General features: G+C 43.8%; 1 protein-coding gene across 7 annotated transcripts in view; it reads right to left on the bottom strand.

The window, feature by feature from the left end:
• The window catches only part of VEGFA (vascular endothelial growth factor A), a 58,371-nt gene that overhangs the window by 18,443 nt on the left and 23,103 nt on the right, over positions 1-16,825 (bottom strand). For 4 of the 7 annotated variants that reach the window (XM_068232620.1, XM_068232621.1, XM_068232622.1 and 1 more), the window contains exons 2-3: positions 6,197-6,295; positions 3,520-3,568 (exon numbers count right to left, since the gene is read on the bottom strand). In XM_068232620.1, coding sequence (XP_068088721.1) covers positions 3,520-3,568; positions 6,197-6,295 — 148 coding nt within the window. Of the gene's footprint in view, positions 1-3,519; positions 3,569-6,196; positions 6,296-7,426; positions 7,595-16,825 lie in introns of all 7 variants that reach the window. The other 3 variants (XM_068232623.1, XM_068232625.1, XM_068232624.1) reach the window with 3 other exon arrangements.

Raw genomic sequence — 16,825 nt, 5'->3', positions numbered from 1 at the left:
GCTACAGTATAATAAACCTTGTTTTCCAGTAACCCTTATACTTCAGGACAGGTGAGGCACACTTTCTCTTGATTTTACTGTTTTTCATCAATTTATTGAATTGGGCGTCTCCGAAATAGCTAGTTCGTGATTGCTAGACCTTAGTCAGGAGGTTAGCTGGCTCTAGACTACCTTTTTCGGAGTGTGACCTTCCAGTTCCTGTCTTACAGTACCTGGAAAGCCAGAGCGGGGACAGGTATCTCCCCGCAGGCTCTCTCTCTCTCATACAGGTGAGTATAAAATCCTAAAAAAAAAATCCTTGTTGTAAGACCTAACTAACCAACCTGGTCTTCTTTCATCTTCCTTGTGAATCCTAGGTCCTAGATCCTTTGGAAAGACTTCCCTCTCCCCGTGACAGTGTGCCCACAGTGAGGCCACCACACAAGGCAGCCTCTCCCTATGACAGTGCTGCCACAATGAGGCCACCACACACAGAAGCCTCCCCCTGTGACAGTGCGGCCACACTGAGGTTATGGGAAATGGAAACATAGTGACTGCTCTCTACTGCGTCTGTCAGACGTCCTCATTTAACTTCCAGACTCCCTCGGTTGCTACGCCCCAGTCTAGTGGTCCAGCAGTAGAGACCACCAGAGCAGCTGCTGGAACTGTGCCCTTCCCCCTCTCTCAGCTACACACAGCCTAAGAACTGGAGAAACCCAGCCCCCTCAAAATATGTTCTTTACTGCATTTCCCCAAAAATCACCATCCTGCCATTTCTTCAGCACTGACTGCATCATACAGGGCATCACTGCTCAACTCCAGTGACCTCCACTGCTTGGATAATTCTACACCTGCTGACTTTACACTGCCAAGCACTGAACTCTCTTGCTGATCTCTGCACTATACAGTACTATGCACTGCAAACTCCTGCTGCCCACTGCACTATACACTTCCAGGCACTGCATTATCCTGCTGCCGACTGCCCTATACACTGCCATGCATGGCACTCTCCTGCTGATACCTGCACTATACACTCTCAGGCATGGTCCTCTACTGCTGACCACTGCACTATATACTGCAAGTCACTGCTCTCTCCTGCTGATCACTGCACTATACACTCCTAGGCACAGCACTATCCTGTTGACCTCTGCCAGGCACTGCACTATACACTGCTAGGTACAGCCCTCTTCTGCTGCCCACTGCACCATACACTGCCAGGCATGGCATTCTCCTGCTGCCCACCGCACTATATACTCCCAGGCACTGCATTCTCCTGCTGAGAGTTATACACTGCCAGGATTATAGACTGTGCCGCATTATACACTGCCAGGATGCCGCAGTGTACAGTAACAGAAAGCACTATATTTGGAGACACATGTAAGCGACACGGTTATTTGGTCATACTGAGTACATGGTTTAGTATTGATAAGTTTGTGACTTGGGAATGAAGCATTAAGATATGGGGAATGTATGAGATAGCGGCGTGTCTGCAGGACGATAACCTGGCCTGATAAACCTGCCCGCTTACATCACGGAAAATTCTGCCGCTTATATACACAACTGATAATATTCCACCTGCAGCAATTGCAAGACCATTGCTACTGTAAATCCACCCCTGCTGGAGTCACACTGGAGTCATGCCTAGTGTAGTCAGGTGACTAGTGAAAATACAGCAGCTCTGCTATACAGTTACAGTGCTACCTCACCAGCCCCCGCCGCTGGGTCCACACTGGTGTCATGCCTAGTGATGTAGTCAGGTGATTGGTGACAATACAGCAGCTCTGCCTTACAGTGTCAGTGTCCCCCTCACCAGCCCCCCCCCCGCTGGGTCCACACTGGTGTCATGCCTAGTGATGTAGTCAGGTGATTGGTGACAATACAGCCTCTGCCTTACAGTGACAGTGTCCCCCTCCCTCTCCCAGCACGCGCCCCACGTTTCACAAGCTTAAAATAAACTAATCTACAGCCACCCGCAGACTGGATAATAATAGGAGCTAACAATGAGTTATTATACGCCGGTACAGTGAGGGTGTACAGCGACATCTGCAGCCGACAGGCTACCCTTCACACCTGAATAATGGAGCAGCGTTCTGCAGATCGTACGCTCCCATCTGCACGTCTGACTTTCCACGGTTCAGATTGCAGCATGTGACAGGCCACACACGGATCTCTGCTGCCCTTTAAGCTGTTGTCCTAGCTATGCGGCACAACATTGGAGGAACATCTTGTCATTGTATAATATTAGGACCTGTCACTGCCCAGGTGTCGTTTGTCACCTCAGAGTCCCTCGAGTGACACCTCGGTCTCTATTTATAAGGCCTGCTTCTACTGAAGCATTCACATTGCAATACTTCTAAAAAAAAAAAAAAAAAACAACCCAAACGCAACTTGTCTATTTACTGCTGTTTGTCAGATGATTTTACAAGCACTTTAGGAAGCTTGTGTGACGTTTGAGGAAAGCCCAAAGCGGCTGAGTTTAAAAACAGAGAAAAAATCCCTATCAACGCATCATAGTAACAGCTCAGTTTAGAGGGACAGTCCTCCTTCTGTGAATAAAAATGTAACTCCAAATATTGCATAGGCTGCCGGGAAACCTTAATGGAGATTGATTACTTTGGTAATATGTGCATGAATTATAAAAAGGTGGCCACACACTACACATTTTTTATCATATGTTTTTAAAGTACTATAAATTTTTCCAATTGATTGTAACATTTGAAAAATCTGACCAATGCCACACACACACACACACACACACACACACACCTTTCCAAACTATACAAAAATGTATCGAAAAATCAGAACAACAATTGCTTAGGTTTATAAATCATGAATCTTACAATCTATTCTACACCATTCAATTTTTGAAAAAATCAATCAGAAATATCTGTGCCATTCCCAATCGACTGGAAAAATCACACTTCTCGGTCAAAAACAACAACAACAAAAATACCTTTGATTTTTCTGTACAACTGATAATTATCGAAAAACCGAGCTCAGGGAATCAAACGTTCCCAGTGAAGAGATGTGGGATTATCATGCAATCACTACGACCACATCAGGCGGAGATCATCTCAGTTTATCGATTGGGGGAGAGATTGATGGCTTGTCATGTATTGCGTGATGAATGTTGTCTGAGGCCAGAATTTAGTCCTGTAAACGCCTCCCATTTTACTAAGCGTGATTGCTATCGTTTTCCACAAATCAATTAATTTAAGCAGACAGAAGATTCCACCACATCTCAATCCCTCTCATGGTTTATTGACATTCAGCAAATCATATCAGGGGAACAGCTTTACTACTCAACCCAAATTTCATGTGAATCCTCCAGAGATAAGCTGAGACCTCTCCGAGGCCCATACGTTGTCTCGTTTCCCTATTGCCCTCAATAAATACCATGTGCGTGACTCTGTCAAGTCTATACATGGACCCCATGATGTGCTACTTTGCATGAGACTCCCTGTAGAGTATACACATAGATAGCAGCCATACTAAGATTGTCAGATTACATAGAGAGGACATGACACATACGGCCCTTACCTTCTGTGGATTTCTGCTCCTTAACGTACGTCGGGGCCGCCCGGGAAAACTGTAGTGAAAAGAAAGAAGAGTCAGAGATGTACAGCATGGTGGACACAGGATTGGAAGATGTAGCCTCAAGGATTTACAATCACCAGTTACACCCGACAGACAGCAGCCACTAACACAGGAGAATGCCATACTGCATCAACAAATGTATCCGAAATGTTAGCCCAGTTTTTGCCACCCTTGCTTCATCTAACTGATTCGTCAGTTTCTCCTTATTGTCTCTACAGCTAATCAAGCATGTCAATTCATCAGTCTACAATAGGTCTGGGTCAGGGAGAAAGAGGTCTTAGTTGAGATTAAAGCGGACCTGAACTCAGAACTTCTCAGCTCTAAAAGATAAGCAACAGCATAATACACTTTAGAGAAAATAATTTTTGTTACAGCTGATACAAATCCTGCAATAAGTCCGCAGCTTGTCTACTTCCTGCTTTCATGGAAGCAGACATATTGTTAACATCCTGTGTTTACAAATGAGCTCTCTGTTGTGGCTGTCTGACTCAGCTAAGGGATCAAATTACAACTTGTGCTTAGTCACAGATGAGGGGGAATTAGACATTCTAAACTCTCTAAATACACACAGGGTGCATTTCTCTCTGTTTTCCTTCTGTTCAGTGCAAGAATTCAAGTCCACTTTAAAGTGAACCTCCAGACTAAAAATCTACTCAGCAGCACTGAAAGGGCTTGGTGTTACTTTAACAGTTTCACAGTTTAACAGTTTCACAGTATCAGAACTTTGTTTTTCTTACCGAAGCCTGATTTTTAGCTGCACAAAAGAAAACTGCCCGGGCATTTTTCCCCTGATGCTGTGCAAAGCATGATGGGATTTCTGATGTTGTTGTTCTCGTTCTGCTGTTTTGGTGCAAATTTTTTTTTTATTTTGAATTTGAGATTTGAAGCCTAGCGTGAGTAGCTGGGAGGGGTGATCAGGACAAAGGACAGTTGGAACTGTGTCTCATGCTCCCTGTCACCTCATTTCAACCAAAAAGATGGCTGCCCCCATGAAATCACAAACATTTACCTGTTCTTTTAAAACAGGGTGGGTAAGAGATTATATTACCTATCTATTTTAATTAACATAACTAATGTAACTTAATGACAGTATTTTTGTTTAGGCTGAAGTTCCCCTTTAAAGGGAACCAGAGACGCATGGCCAGCTAAAATAGAAAAATATATTTTATACATACCTGGGGCTTCTTCCAGCCCCATAAGCCTGGATCGCTCCCACGCCACCATCCTCCGCTTCCTGGATCCGCCGGTACCGGGCCTGTCACTTCCGGCGGACGCGGCCAACTGTCCGCATCACAGGGGCTCCCTCCATACCCGTATGCATGCGGCTGCGCAGTAGGCAACCACATGCGTAACTGTATGGAGAAAGCACCCTGTGATGCGGAAAATTGGCCGCGTCCGCCGGCCGACTGGCGGTAATGACGGGACCCGGTATCGGCAGATCCAGGCAGCGGAGGACGGCGGCGTGGGAGCGATCCGTGCGTATGGGGCTAGAGGAAGCCCCAGGTATGTATACTTCATCCTCTCTGGTTCCCTTTAAGGACCAGTGTCTGAAACATGTTAGCCGCCCATTTCACTGGGTCTGTTCCAAGGAGATGAAATAAAAGGTAACATTTTACTCCAATCAGGTATAAAGTGGTTCTTTTTCTGTGATAGAGAAGGTTAAAGGGGTGGAGGAGGGGTCAGCCTGTCAGTGCTCAGTCCATACATTGCCCACTGCATCAAATTGGTCTGCATGGCTGTTGTCCTAGAAGAAAGCCTCTTCTAAAGATGATACACAAAAAAACCCACAAACAGTTTGCAGACGTCAAGCAAACTAAGGATATGGATTACTGGAACCATGTCCCATGGTCTGATGAGACCAAGATAAACTTATTTAGTTCACAAGGTGTCAAGCATGTGTGGCAGTAACCAGATGAGGAGTACAAAGAAAGGTGTGTCTTGCCTACAGTGAAGCATGGTGGTGGGAGTATCATGGTTTGGGGCTGCATGAGTGCAGCCAGCACTGGGGAGCTACAGTTCATTGAGGGAACCATAAATGCCAACACGTACTGTGACATACTTAAGCAGTGCATATGCCCTTCCTCCAGAAACCGGGCCGCAGGGCAGTATTCTAACATGGTAACAACTCCAAACACACAGTTAAGACGACCACTGCTTTGCTTAAAAAATTAAAGGGTAAAGGTGCTGGAGTGACCAAGAATGTCTCCAGACCTAAACCCTATTGAGCATCTGTGGGGCACCTTCTAATGGAAGGTGAAGGAGCACAAGGTGCTCTTAACATCCATCAGCTTTGTCATGGAGGAATGGAAGAGGATTCCAGTGGCAACCCGTGAAGCTCTACTGAAACCATGCCCAAGAGAGTTAAGGCAGTGCTGGAAAATAGTGATGGGCACAAAATATATTGACACTTTGGGCATAATTTTGACATTCTTCATTTAGGGGTGTACTAATTTTTGTTGCCAATGGCTTAGATATTAATGGCTTTTGATGGGACAGCAAATTCACGCTGTTATACAAGCTGTACACTGACTACTTTACACTATATCAAAGTGTCATATTCTTCAGTGTTGTCCCATGAAAAATATGATACAATATTTACAAGTGTGAGAGGTGTACTCACTTGTGTGAGATACTGTAGATACCCCCAGACCCTATGGGGGCCCTCAGGACTTCCCTGTGCTTGGCTGAGGTCATCTGTAGAACATGCATTCGTGGGGAACTGGAGAGATGGGTTTGGAAAACAGGTTTAGAGAATATTACAAACGTCTGAAGAGAAAAAACGTTTTCTTTGGACATGTGGCAATCAGTTCCACAAGTCCACCATTAGTCTAAAATCAAATTTCAACTTAAGCTATTCACTCACCCGTGCCAAATTCCACAGGTGGCTGAGTACCACATAAACTGTCTATATAAACGACAAATAAAGTGACAAAGTAACTATTTAGGATGTATTTCCCAACATAAATATAATGTAACGTACAAAGAAGAGTCAGCTCAACAAAGGAATCATAAAACCAGCATACTCATTGCATATTGCAAAAAAACAAAGGCACAGGGAAAACAGGGTCAGCAAATCGTAACTCTTCACAACAGCCACCACGTCTCTGCCCTTCCTGGGTCCTCCATCATAGCTTGTTCTGTATAAAGTTTACATATCCATAATATCTCTGCGTACATATAGGACATGCTTGGATACATCTTATAGATTGTGTCCTACCCTGTTTGCTACTCCTCCATAGTGCTCCGCTAGCCTGACTCTCAGAGGTCTTGTGTTGAGGCCTACATATTATTTGCAGCATAACTTACAGCCAATAACATAAACCCCTATTTTGTATTACAGCTACTGTCTGCCATTACAATAGGATCCAATAAAATCTCTTGCAACCCTACAATATTTTCATGTTCAGTAATCACACCGAAACAACTCGGATATCAGCTCCGCAAAAATAACGTCGGTGCATGCCCAGTGGAGCAAAGCCACTCATGCACATATTCTTCCTCTGTCCACAAGGGCTTCATTCTACTGGGTATGCACATACTTAACTCACTCATGCCCAGTTCGGAGCACTTGTCCATGACAGGGAGCACGGCCAGAGGTATATTTACAAACAAGCTTTTGTCAATAGATACACAGAGACCCTGCGCTGGAAGGGTGGGATGTAGGAGGTAACACCATGCAGAGGATTCCAACTAAGGCGAGTATTACACTTTTTTCATTAGTCACTTCAAGAGTCAAAATCACAAACACTGGTGCACAGGAAAGGCAAGGGCCTCAGGCTCTGCCACCATCTGGGACACTTCAAGAGCGGTGACATATAGTAGAATACATTAAATTATTCAAGATACCCACTTTTATGGTCATTTTCCTTGTTTCAGCATCAGAAACACATTGACTTGCATTGCAGCATAATCCCTCCAGTAGGCATGGATCACGCGGCAACACGCTGCAGACTTTGCACTGGGAATGCGGCAGTTTGGATACTTCTGGTGCACCACGTCTCAACGGCTTAAAGGCAATCTGAAGTGAAAATAAACTTATGAGATAATGACTTGTATGTCTAGTACAGCTAAGAAATAGAACATAAGTAGCACAGATAGGAGTCTCATATTGGTTCCAGTACAGGAAGAGTTAAGAAAATTCAGTAGTTATCTATGCAAAAGAGCTCAGGTTTTTCTGCCAGGAAGTCCAAAGGGTCATTAGCTCTGCTCTGTTTCATCATTTAAAATACAGAGTGTAATTTGTAAACTGCAAATATTAGAGAAAGATGCATTGTTACAGGAAAACAGCTGTATAACTGAAAATAAAAATGAGACTCTTTTCTTTGCTACTAATGTTCTAGTAATTATCCGTACTACACATTCAATTCATTATATCATACGTTTTTTTTTTCACTTCAGTGTCACTTTAACCATTTCTGCCCGCGTGATTTTTCACCTTATGCATCAGAGCAATTTTCACCTCCCATTCATTCGCTAATAACTTTGTCACTACTTATCACAATTTATTGATCTATATCTTGTTTTTTCCGCCACTAATTAGGCTTTCTTTGGGTGGTTCGTTTTGCTAAGAATTATTTTTTTATAAATACATTTTAACTGGATTAATAAGAAAAAAAAAAATAGAAAAAAATCACTTTTTCTCAGTTTTCGGCCATTATACCTTTAAAGATTCTGTAACAAAATTGTCAGCCTTAGTTCTTCTATCCTATAAAGTTCCTTTGCCTGTTCTAATGTGCTCTGGGTTACTGCAGCTTTTCCTAATTGCACAGTGGCTGTGTTATCTCTGTTATATGATCTAATCTGTTTTCTTCTGCCGGCTCTGTCAGGTTAAGGTTGGAATGTGTGGAATGTGCAGGGCTGCTTGTTATTGGCTAGAAGCGATACACACCCTCTGCAGGCTCTGTATGACTCACACACTCTGCTTATGTGAGCCTATCACAAGCTGGTTAGTTTGTTTGTAAACACTGCCTAAAACTGTTAATTACAAGCCAGGATTGCAGCAGAGAGTGGCAGAAACAGCACAGAGGGGCCCAGGAGAACATAATGAATAGAATGGTATGCTTTTTGCTGTAAAAATTTTAGAGTACAGATTCTCTTTAAAATAATACATGCTACCATAATTAAAACCTATGTATTTTATTTGCCCGTTTGTCTCGGTTATGACACCATTTAAATGTTGTCCCTATCACAATGTATGGTGCCAATATTTTATTTGGAAATAAAGGTACATTTTTTTCCGTTTTGCGTCCATCACTATTTACAAGCTTATACCGTAATTTAAAAAAATGTTCGTAGTATACCCCCTTCAAATGCATATTTAAAAAGTTCAGACCCTTAGGTAACCATTTATGTCTTTTTTTTTTCCATTAAAAATGTTATTTGGGTAATATTTTGGTGTGGGAAATAAACAATTAATTTTTAATGTTATTATATGTGTAAATTGTAATGTAAAAAATATGTAGATGTAGTTTTATTATTTGGCCACCATGAGTTTTTTTCCCCTCCTTGTGCTTCTCGCTAACCGGAAGCACAAAGGGGACGCGGAAAATGTTACGCGCAGAAAGACTGAAGCCTCTTGTAAGAGCGCTTTGGTTTTTCTGCTGGGGACACGGATCGGTGATCGGGAACCATGTTTCCGTTCACTGATCCCAGGGCTATCGGGGGAAAGCATGGGGGGCGCCCGCGATCCGAAGCGCGACACCGCAGCAGAGCAGCCGCCCGGACGTGAGCTTCATGTCCCGGCGGCAGAAATGGTTAAAGGGGCACTACAGCGAAAAACTGTAAAATTTAAAATATGTGCAAACGTACAAATAGGAAGTCCCTTTTTCCACAGTAGAATGAGCCATAAATTACTTTTCTCCTATTTTGCTGTCACTTACAGTAGGTAGTAGAAATCTGACAGAAGTGACAGGTTTTGGACTAGTCCATCTTTTTATAGGGGATTCTCAGGGATATATTTATTTTCAAAAGCACTTACAGTAGGCCTAGTGCACACCAAAAAACGCTAGCAGATCCGCAAAACGCTAGCGGTTTTTGAAGTGTTTTTTCTTATTATTAGGAAGCGTTTTGCTAGCGTTTTGCGGTTTTGTGTAGAGTTTTTTACTTAAAGTGAAGCGTTTTCGTGTAGCAGATTACAGATATTGTTACAGTAAAGCTGTTACTGAACAGCTACTGTAACAAAGCCGCCTGGAAAACCGCTCTGATCTGGCATTTTATCAAGCGTTTTGCGTTTTTCCTATACTTCACAATGGAGGCAGAAACGCCTCCGAAATCCAAAAAATGCTGCAGCCCGGTAGTTTGTGTTCCAGCTAAAACCGACCCGCTCTGGTGTGCACCAGAGCCTGTGGGGAGATAGAGGGAGACTGATAGACATCACTGGAGCCTCAGTAAGTATTTCAACACCTGCCAGCACCAACAGTCAGCCACCCAAAAGAGGTCCCTGTTATCCCTCAGGCATGCCGGTTAGTTGAGTCTTCCGGTTGCCTGAATTCCGGATAACGGGAACTTTGCTGTATCATGCTTACAATATCACGCAAAATTGTGCAGTAACATAATGCTTCTAAATGTATGGCTCCCCACCTTCAAACATCATAATCCTCTATACTGCTGTGCAAAATGTCAAAGGAACAGAGTGCAATGCGGCAGTGTGGGATCTACCCATAAGTACTTTGCGATCTACCTAATGGTCCCTTTATATACACAATACTCTATATACATCACACTTCATGCATATAATGCTTTGTACACATCATATACTCCAAAAACTTTATACAAATCACACTTTATTTGTATAATAATTTGTATAAATCATACTTAAATATACACACACACACACACACACACACACACACACACACACACACACACACACACACACACACTTCATACATATACTTCATACATGCCACACTTCATACATATCATAGTTTGGCCTGTGGAAACAACCAATATTGGCCAGCTAACATTGGCCAAGCTAGAAGAAAGAATTCTGAGGACACAAAACACCTGTTTCTTGACAACCAGTCCATACGGACGAATAATTTTGGCCAAGTATTGAAGTCGTGTCACATTTTATCACATATGCATGACAAAGCATCCAGCAGACAAAGGAATAAACCAGCTTCCATTTGCACATAGGTGAAGCAGGTAGATCGCCCCCCGCTGGCAGACACGGAGTATGGGACATTAGGCTGGAGCTGCCTGTCTACCCACCACCTGCAGGTTCAAGTTTCAGCTTACAGCGACCTTCTCCCTTCCTCCTCTCACACCTCTAAATTGTCACCATTCTGAAAGATGTTTGCTTGGGTGGCATTCCGCCAGCCAGAAATCTTAAGAAGACTTGTAAACTTGTGACTCTCTCATTGATGAAAACTACATCCCAGCAAGCTGCCAGTAATGCTGGGATTTGTAGTTCTTCACTGCTTGGTTGTGAGGAGATGATGTGGGTGTGCTGCATCTTGTTTATCTGCCTGACAAATGCCCTTTGCAGCCTTCAGATCCCATGTGGCTATTTTGTTTGATTTTGTGTTTCTGTTGGTTTTCCTGTGACCCTGTGATCCCGTGTAGGTGCCAGACTGTCCCTGCCAGGACTGCGAAATCCAAATAGACACAGCATGCATGTTACTATAGTTATACATTTACATTGCCTGACTCTGCACAGACCGCAGTATCGGGGGGGGGGGGGGGGGGGGGGGGGGGCAATCCTCTAAGAACTACAGGAAACCACTAGTAAGAAAGCTCTATTATCTCTCGGACAATAATATCTTCAACAACTTCCTTAAGAGGAGTCAACAATCCAACATTAGTGCCTGTTCCAGCAGTCGTCAGGAAAAAAATACAGTCAATGATGATTTTCACTAACTGTCTTTCAAGGGGTCGGGCGGACAACAAGGAAGCAAAAACAAATGCTGCTGCCAGCAGTGAGCGTTACCAAGATTATTTCCCCAGGAATAGTACCAGTCTGCTGCTAAACATTCTCTGCCTCACAGGTGTATTGTGGGAGAGTGATGTCAATGTAAAATGTAATCTGTGTGTGTGAAGAGAGGGGTGCACACACGCATTACCAGGAGGAATACATGGGTTTTGCAGGTGTATTGTGGGGGAGTGATGTTACTGTAACATGTAATCTATGCGTGTGATGAGAGGGGATGCACACACATATTACCAGGTGGTATATATGGGCCTACAACCTGTGAGGAAGAAACATGGATGTAACATTTACAGTGGGGACTGAGTGTCACACACAGGACTGTGAGTCACAGGAATCATGACTCCTTCCCTTGGGCGTCCGATTGGGTGGAGTTTTATACAGGCACATCACTAGCCTGCAGGCTAGCAACGTGTCCTGTTGCTATAGAGGAGAGAAGAAGTTTGGTATTCATACAGGTGTGTACATTGTGACAACACCTACCAAACATACAGGCAACATAGAGAGAGAGAGAGAGAGAGAGAGAGAGAGAGAGAGAGAGAGAGAGAGAGAGAGAGAGAGAGAGAGAGAGAGAGAGAGAGAGAGAGAGAGAGAGAGAGAGAGAGAGAGAGAGAGAGAGAGAGAGAGAGAGAGAGAGAGAGAGAGAGAGAGAGAGAGAGAGAGAGAGAGAGAGAGAGAGAGAGAGAGAGAGAGAGAGAGAGAGAGAGAGAGAGAGAGAGGGGAAAGATTTGGAGGTCACTGGAGGAATAGGGGTGCAGGATCTTAAAGGATTCTGCATACCAGAACAAAATACGGAATATATAGAAAGGTGCCACACCAGAAATATAGAACACTGTATTAAGCACCTTGGTCACCAGCCTGCCAGGTTACAACAGGGATAATGCAGTAACATGCTGGACTTAAAATGGTCACCCCCCCATAATAACCACAGGATGTTGGCAAGAGAAGACGCACACCACCTAACCATATGGAAAGCCAATTAGAGGGAAGTGTAGATCTGTGCAATCACCCCTGGCCTCTCTCTTCTCGCCGCTCATATCTGACATAGCTGAAGGTCAGCTAGCAGCATAACAAGCAGGCCGGGAATAGGCCTCGCACGCTGTGTGAGATGTAATTCTGATGGGCTCAAAGTCTACACGTCAATAACAGGAGCAGCGCACACAGGCTGGTGGCACATTATACAACACAGGCACTGCTCAGTATCAATCCATGTTCCTCATCACAATAAAGAAATGCCATACACCCAGACAACAATGTAAAGCCAAGTCCCTCAGCCTGACACTGAAGCATTGTGAACTGGTGATCCACAATACGTATTTCACAATTCCATTTCTGGGGGCAGACTGTTGCTGTCACCATGGTAACAGTTTAAAAAGAATGTTCCATCCAATTTGTCAACCACATCACACTGATTAATCCCTTGTGCGCTACACATGACTATGCTTTTCACCGACACGTGGCAATGGTCTAGGAAGACACTCCTAGTAACCTGCTACTACACCAGCAAACTAACATGGTGCAGTCCTGTATGGGGCAAACATCATTTATCTAATAAAGAGGCACCCACACTTTTTCAGCTATCAAGCTACTTCGAAAATTAGTAATGATCCACCAGGTAGAATGTACCTACAAATGCAAGCCACAACTGCACAGCAACAGTCTATCAGTGATTACCACAAGCCACACCTGCAGCACATGCACAGCCGCAGTCCATCAGTGATTACAAGCCGCCAGTCAATTAGATGCATATCATCAGTCCTCAGTAAACCAAACATAGCAGTGTTTAACCAAATAGTCACAATATTATGCTTAAAATATCATGCTCAGTGTCTGGCAAAACTGTAATGAGCAGTAGCACATAATGCTTCTAAATGTATGGCTCCCCACCTTCCAACATAATCACCCTCTACACTCCTGTGCAAAACTCAGAACAGCATATTGCACTAAGCTCATCCAAGTCAAAGAGACAGAGTACGACATGTACGTCACTCAGGAGGCAGTGTGTGATCTACCCAGAAGTCTTTGGAAGACCATGATCTACCCAACGGGCACCCCTGATCTAATCTTATGCCATGAGATAGAGGTGCTATGCAGTGCAATCAACATCCTTCCAAGAGAGGATAGCAGGTAACCGAACCCAGAATGAGAGTCGTAGGTTACTGCTCTTTGCATTGGCCTGTGAATACGCTCATTTTTCACCAACAAGGTAGCTGCATTTTGTAGACCTGTTCATGGAAACACTTGAACAACTTCAGAATCAGCACAACGTCCATGCAGAACAAAACCAAAGGCCGAAAGTTCAAATGTCACCAAACCGCAAAGCCAGGAGTCCTATGATATAAGTCCAGGCTTGGGGCCCATCACAGGGGCACCAAAGAGGGTTTATCGAGGATGATGACAGCTCGCTGATATGGATGCTGTGCAACACCCTGTGTCGCGTATCTGAAAAAGTCCACTGCAATGCAACACCACAATTGTAGAAAAACCAGGCCTGCGACAGAAAGAAGCACAAGCCTCCTAAACATAACGACTCAGAATGTTTGAATCTGAAAATAAATGCAAAACAAACAGAAAAACAGCAACTGGGCATCAATGTGTGGAAGCTGAGTCACCCCCATTCACAAATCCTTCTTCTAACCGCAGCCTGGAACACAACCACGCATACACGACTAGAATAAAGTTCCACCAGAGAGCAGCCCCTACACAATCCACAGGGAAATCACTTCATTCCAAGAGGATGAAATACACACTTGTAAAGAAGGAAACCTGAGGGCAACATAAAAGTACTAGGACATGCTTCCTTGGCCTCAGAACTGCAAACCCACCATCAGAGGAGGCTTCCTGGTGGAACCTCTGGAGACATCTTGTGTTTTATATATATAATGAATTCACAAGAGAGCAGGATTAGGAGACCCAGAATGACACACATAAGTTATGAAATCACATCAAAAGCTGGGATTGAGCTAATCGTCTCCCCGTGATATTAACTCTGCCGTCAGGGCACAGGAGTCTTCTCGGTGCCAAGAATGCCTAAACACCCTTTATGGAAACACTTATAATCTGTATGTAACATCTCGCAGCTTTGCACGCTCTTTAAATTTTAAATGTATGCAACCGTTTTAATTTGCCCGGGGGAGTTTCCAGAGGAGACAATCGCATTGGTGTCTTCGACTATCAGCCGCCAACACATACAAAAAATATGTAGCAGCGCTCACAGCCTGATGAAGGTTAAACAGCTGTTGTGTCTGCAGAGGATGGAGACCTCCTTTTGGGGCTTATGTGGAAGCGGTGGCAGGTCTGGGGAATTTGCCAATCAGGTCTCCTAGAATAGGCTGAATAGGACTCATCCAAGGTCATAATTAAGACGAGATTACGGGTCCTGCATGTACTTTCAGCCTGTGCTGGTCGGCCATGGCAGGGGACACTGAGCTCCTTCAGATGAGAAAGTTAAATCTGTGGCAGCCACTGTACCTTTGCTATGAGAAATGACCTTTTCCCTTGTAGTGGAGCTCAGCACTGCTGACATTGCTTTGCCAGAGCTGTAAGAACCTGAAGCAGCTGCCTTCTCACACATTAACAATGCACTGCCTGCCTGACCCTTCACTGCCTGTTTCATCAGAGAACTTTGGACACCACAACCAGAGAAATTAACTCTTGCCTATGCAACCCGCTGGCAGCTAGTGGGAATGCAGCTGATCCTCACCCACAAGACTGATCATATTAGTAATTATAATAGCATGCTCAACACACAGCTATTCTTACGTACGGCAATGAATATTGTCTGTACACTAAACTCTGCCTGCCTTCATAGCTGGGGAGTTGGTGTCTCACCAGAATTTCACATTTATACTGAGAGGGCACAGAAGCATATCTATGTAATACAAATGAGGCAATCACAGTGTATACCTACACTGTACAACTGCACTGTACCAGTGCAGAACCTGCATGAGCCAAAAATAATTCCGGGTACAACCCCGTTATACTTGGCCAATAAAGCTGATTCTTATAGAAATGAGGCAATCACAGTACGCTGAATTTAGAGTGTCGGAAAAATAGGGCTTTCTCTTCAGCGTGGAGCAACCTGTGAACCTGGAAATGCCTCTGTTGTAGGCGTTATCAGGCTGTACGATCTATGTGGCAGATAATGGACTGATAAGGCACACTGTACAGTGTTTAGCCTCTTCTACGGAGAATAGGATTACACAAAGCAGAGGTCCTTAACCTGCGGGACAGCAGATAAACCATGGGGCACCGCGCAAGGTTTCAGAACTCTTCCACCTGCCCATGGTAAATCAACAATCGTGTTATAAAACCATTTACACAGTCGTGATCCAAACTCCCTGTCACCAGAATTCACACGTAGAAGCGCCTTCAAATTAAGTAGTAATGTTCATAATCCATTGATGTGCAATAAACCGACGTGCAGATATGGGCACAGAAGCTTGTTAGACGGCATTGTCTAATGGAAAAAACGCACCTCCTTTACTAGAGTATGTAGCTATAGTGTGTCTTTAATTTGCAGAACTATATTCAAGCCTCTCACCTCTATGACAGAATACAGTAGAATGGTCATGATTGGCACCATCAGCTTGGTAATGACAGGATAAATGGGAGCAATAGCAGGGATAGAGTCTGGAGCAGGCTTATTAGCCAAAAGCTTACTTTTTATTTTAAGTTAGCCAATTAATAGTATCATCCAGATTCAAAGCTCCCACCATTAATAAAAGCAGAGATGAATAACACTTGCAACCATACAGCATTTACATTCTTTCAGCCACGTTGTACAACTTTGTTTTTACATTTAGTCCAGTTTTTGTAGAAATTTTGTGTACAACCGCTCGTTACAGCAAATACATCAGTGTAAACTCTGAAACAACACAGGAAATGTGGTTGTGAATCTGACTCAAAATGTGTGTCTGTCAACAGTCATGAAAGCCACAGACCTGTAGACTGATGGATCTAAACAACACCATCCACGTGTTTTGTCCCTTCACACTTCTTACCGATAACTTCACCAATCATTATAAGAACCTCATTGGACCACCAAATACAGATGCACTGTCATATACATAAAATGGTTCAGCCAGCTTTCACCCATGTAACAATTCTCTAACTTGTCCTGCAGGTACAACGGCAGCCAACGGACAAAGGTGACCTTGCAGACACTTTGGTAAAGTCAGAAATAATGGCCCCTGGTCCTCTGTCATAGAATATATGAAAGAAAGTGTTGCTAACAACTGAATAGGCTTAGCTACACAAGAGACTCCAAGTCAGTCCTCACCAACAACAGAAAAGTGGACACAGACACACTATTACAATAAG

Source organism: Hyperolius riggenbachi, chromosome 4, assembly GCF_040937935.1.
Source record: "Hyperolius riggenbachi isolate aHypRig1 chromosome 4, aHypRig1.pri, whole genome shotgun sequence".
NCBI lineage: Eukaryota > Metazoa > Chordata > Amphibia > Anura > Hyperoliidae > Hyperolius > Hyperolius riggenbachi.
This window is presented reverse-complemented; position numbering and strand designations above follow the sequence as displayed.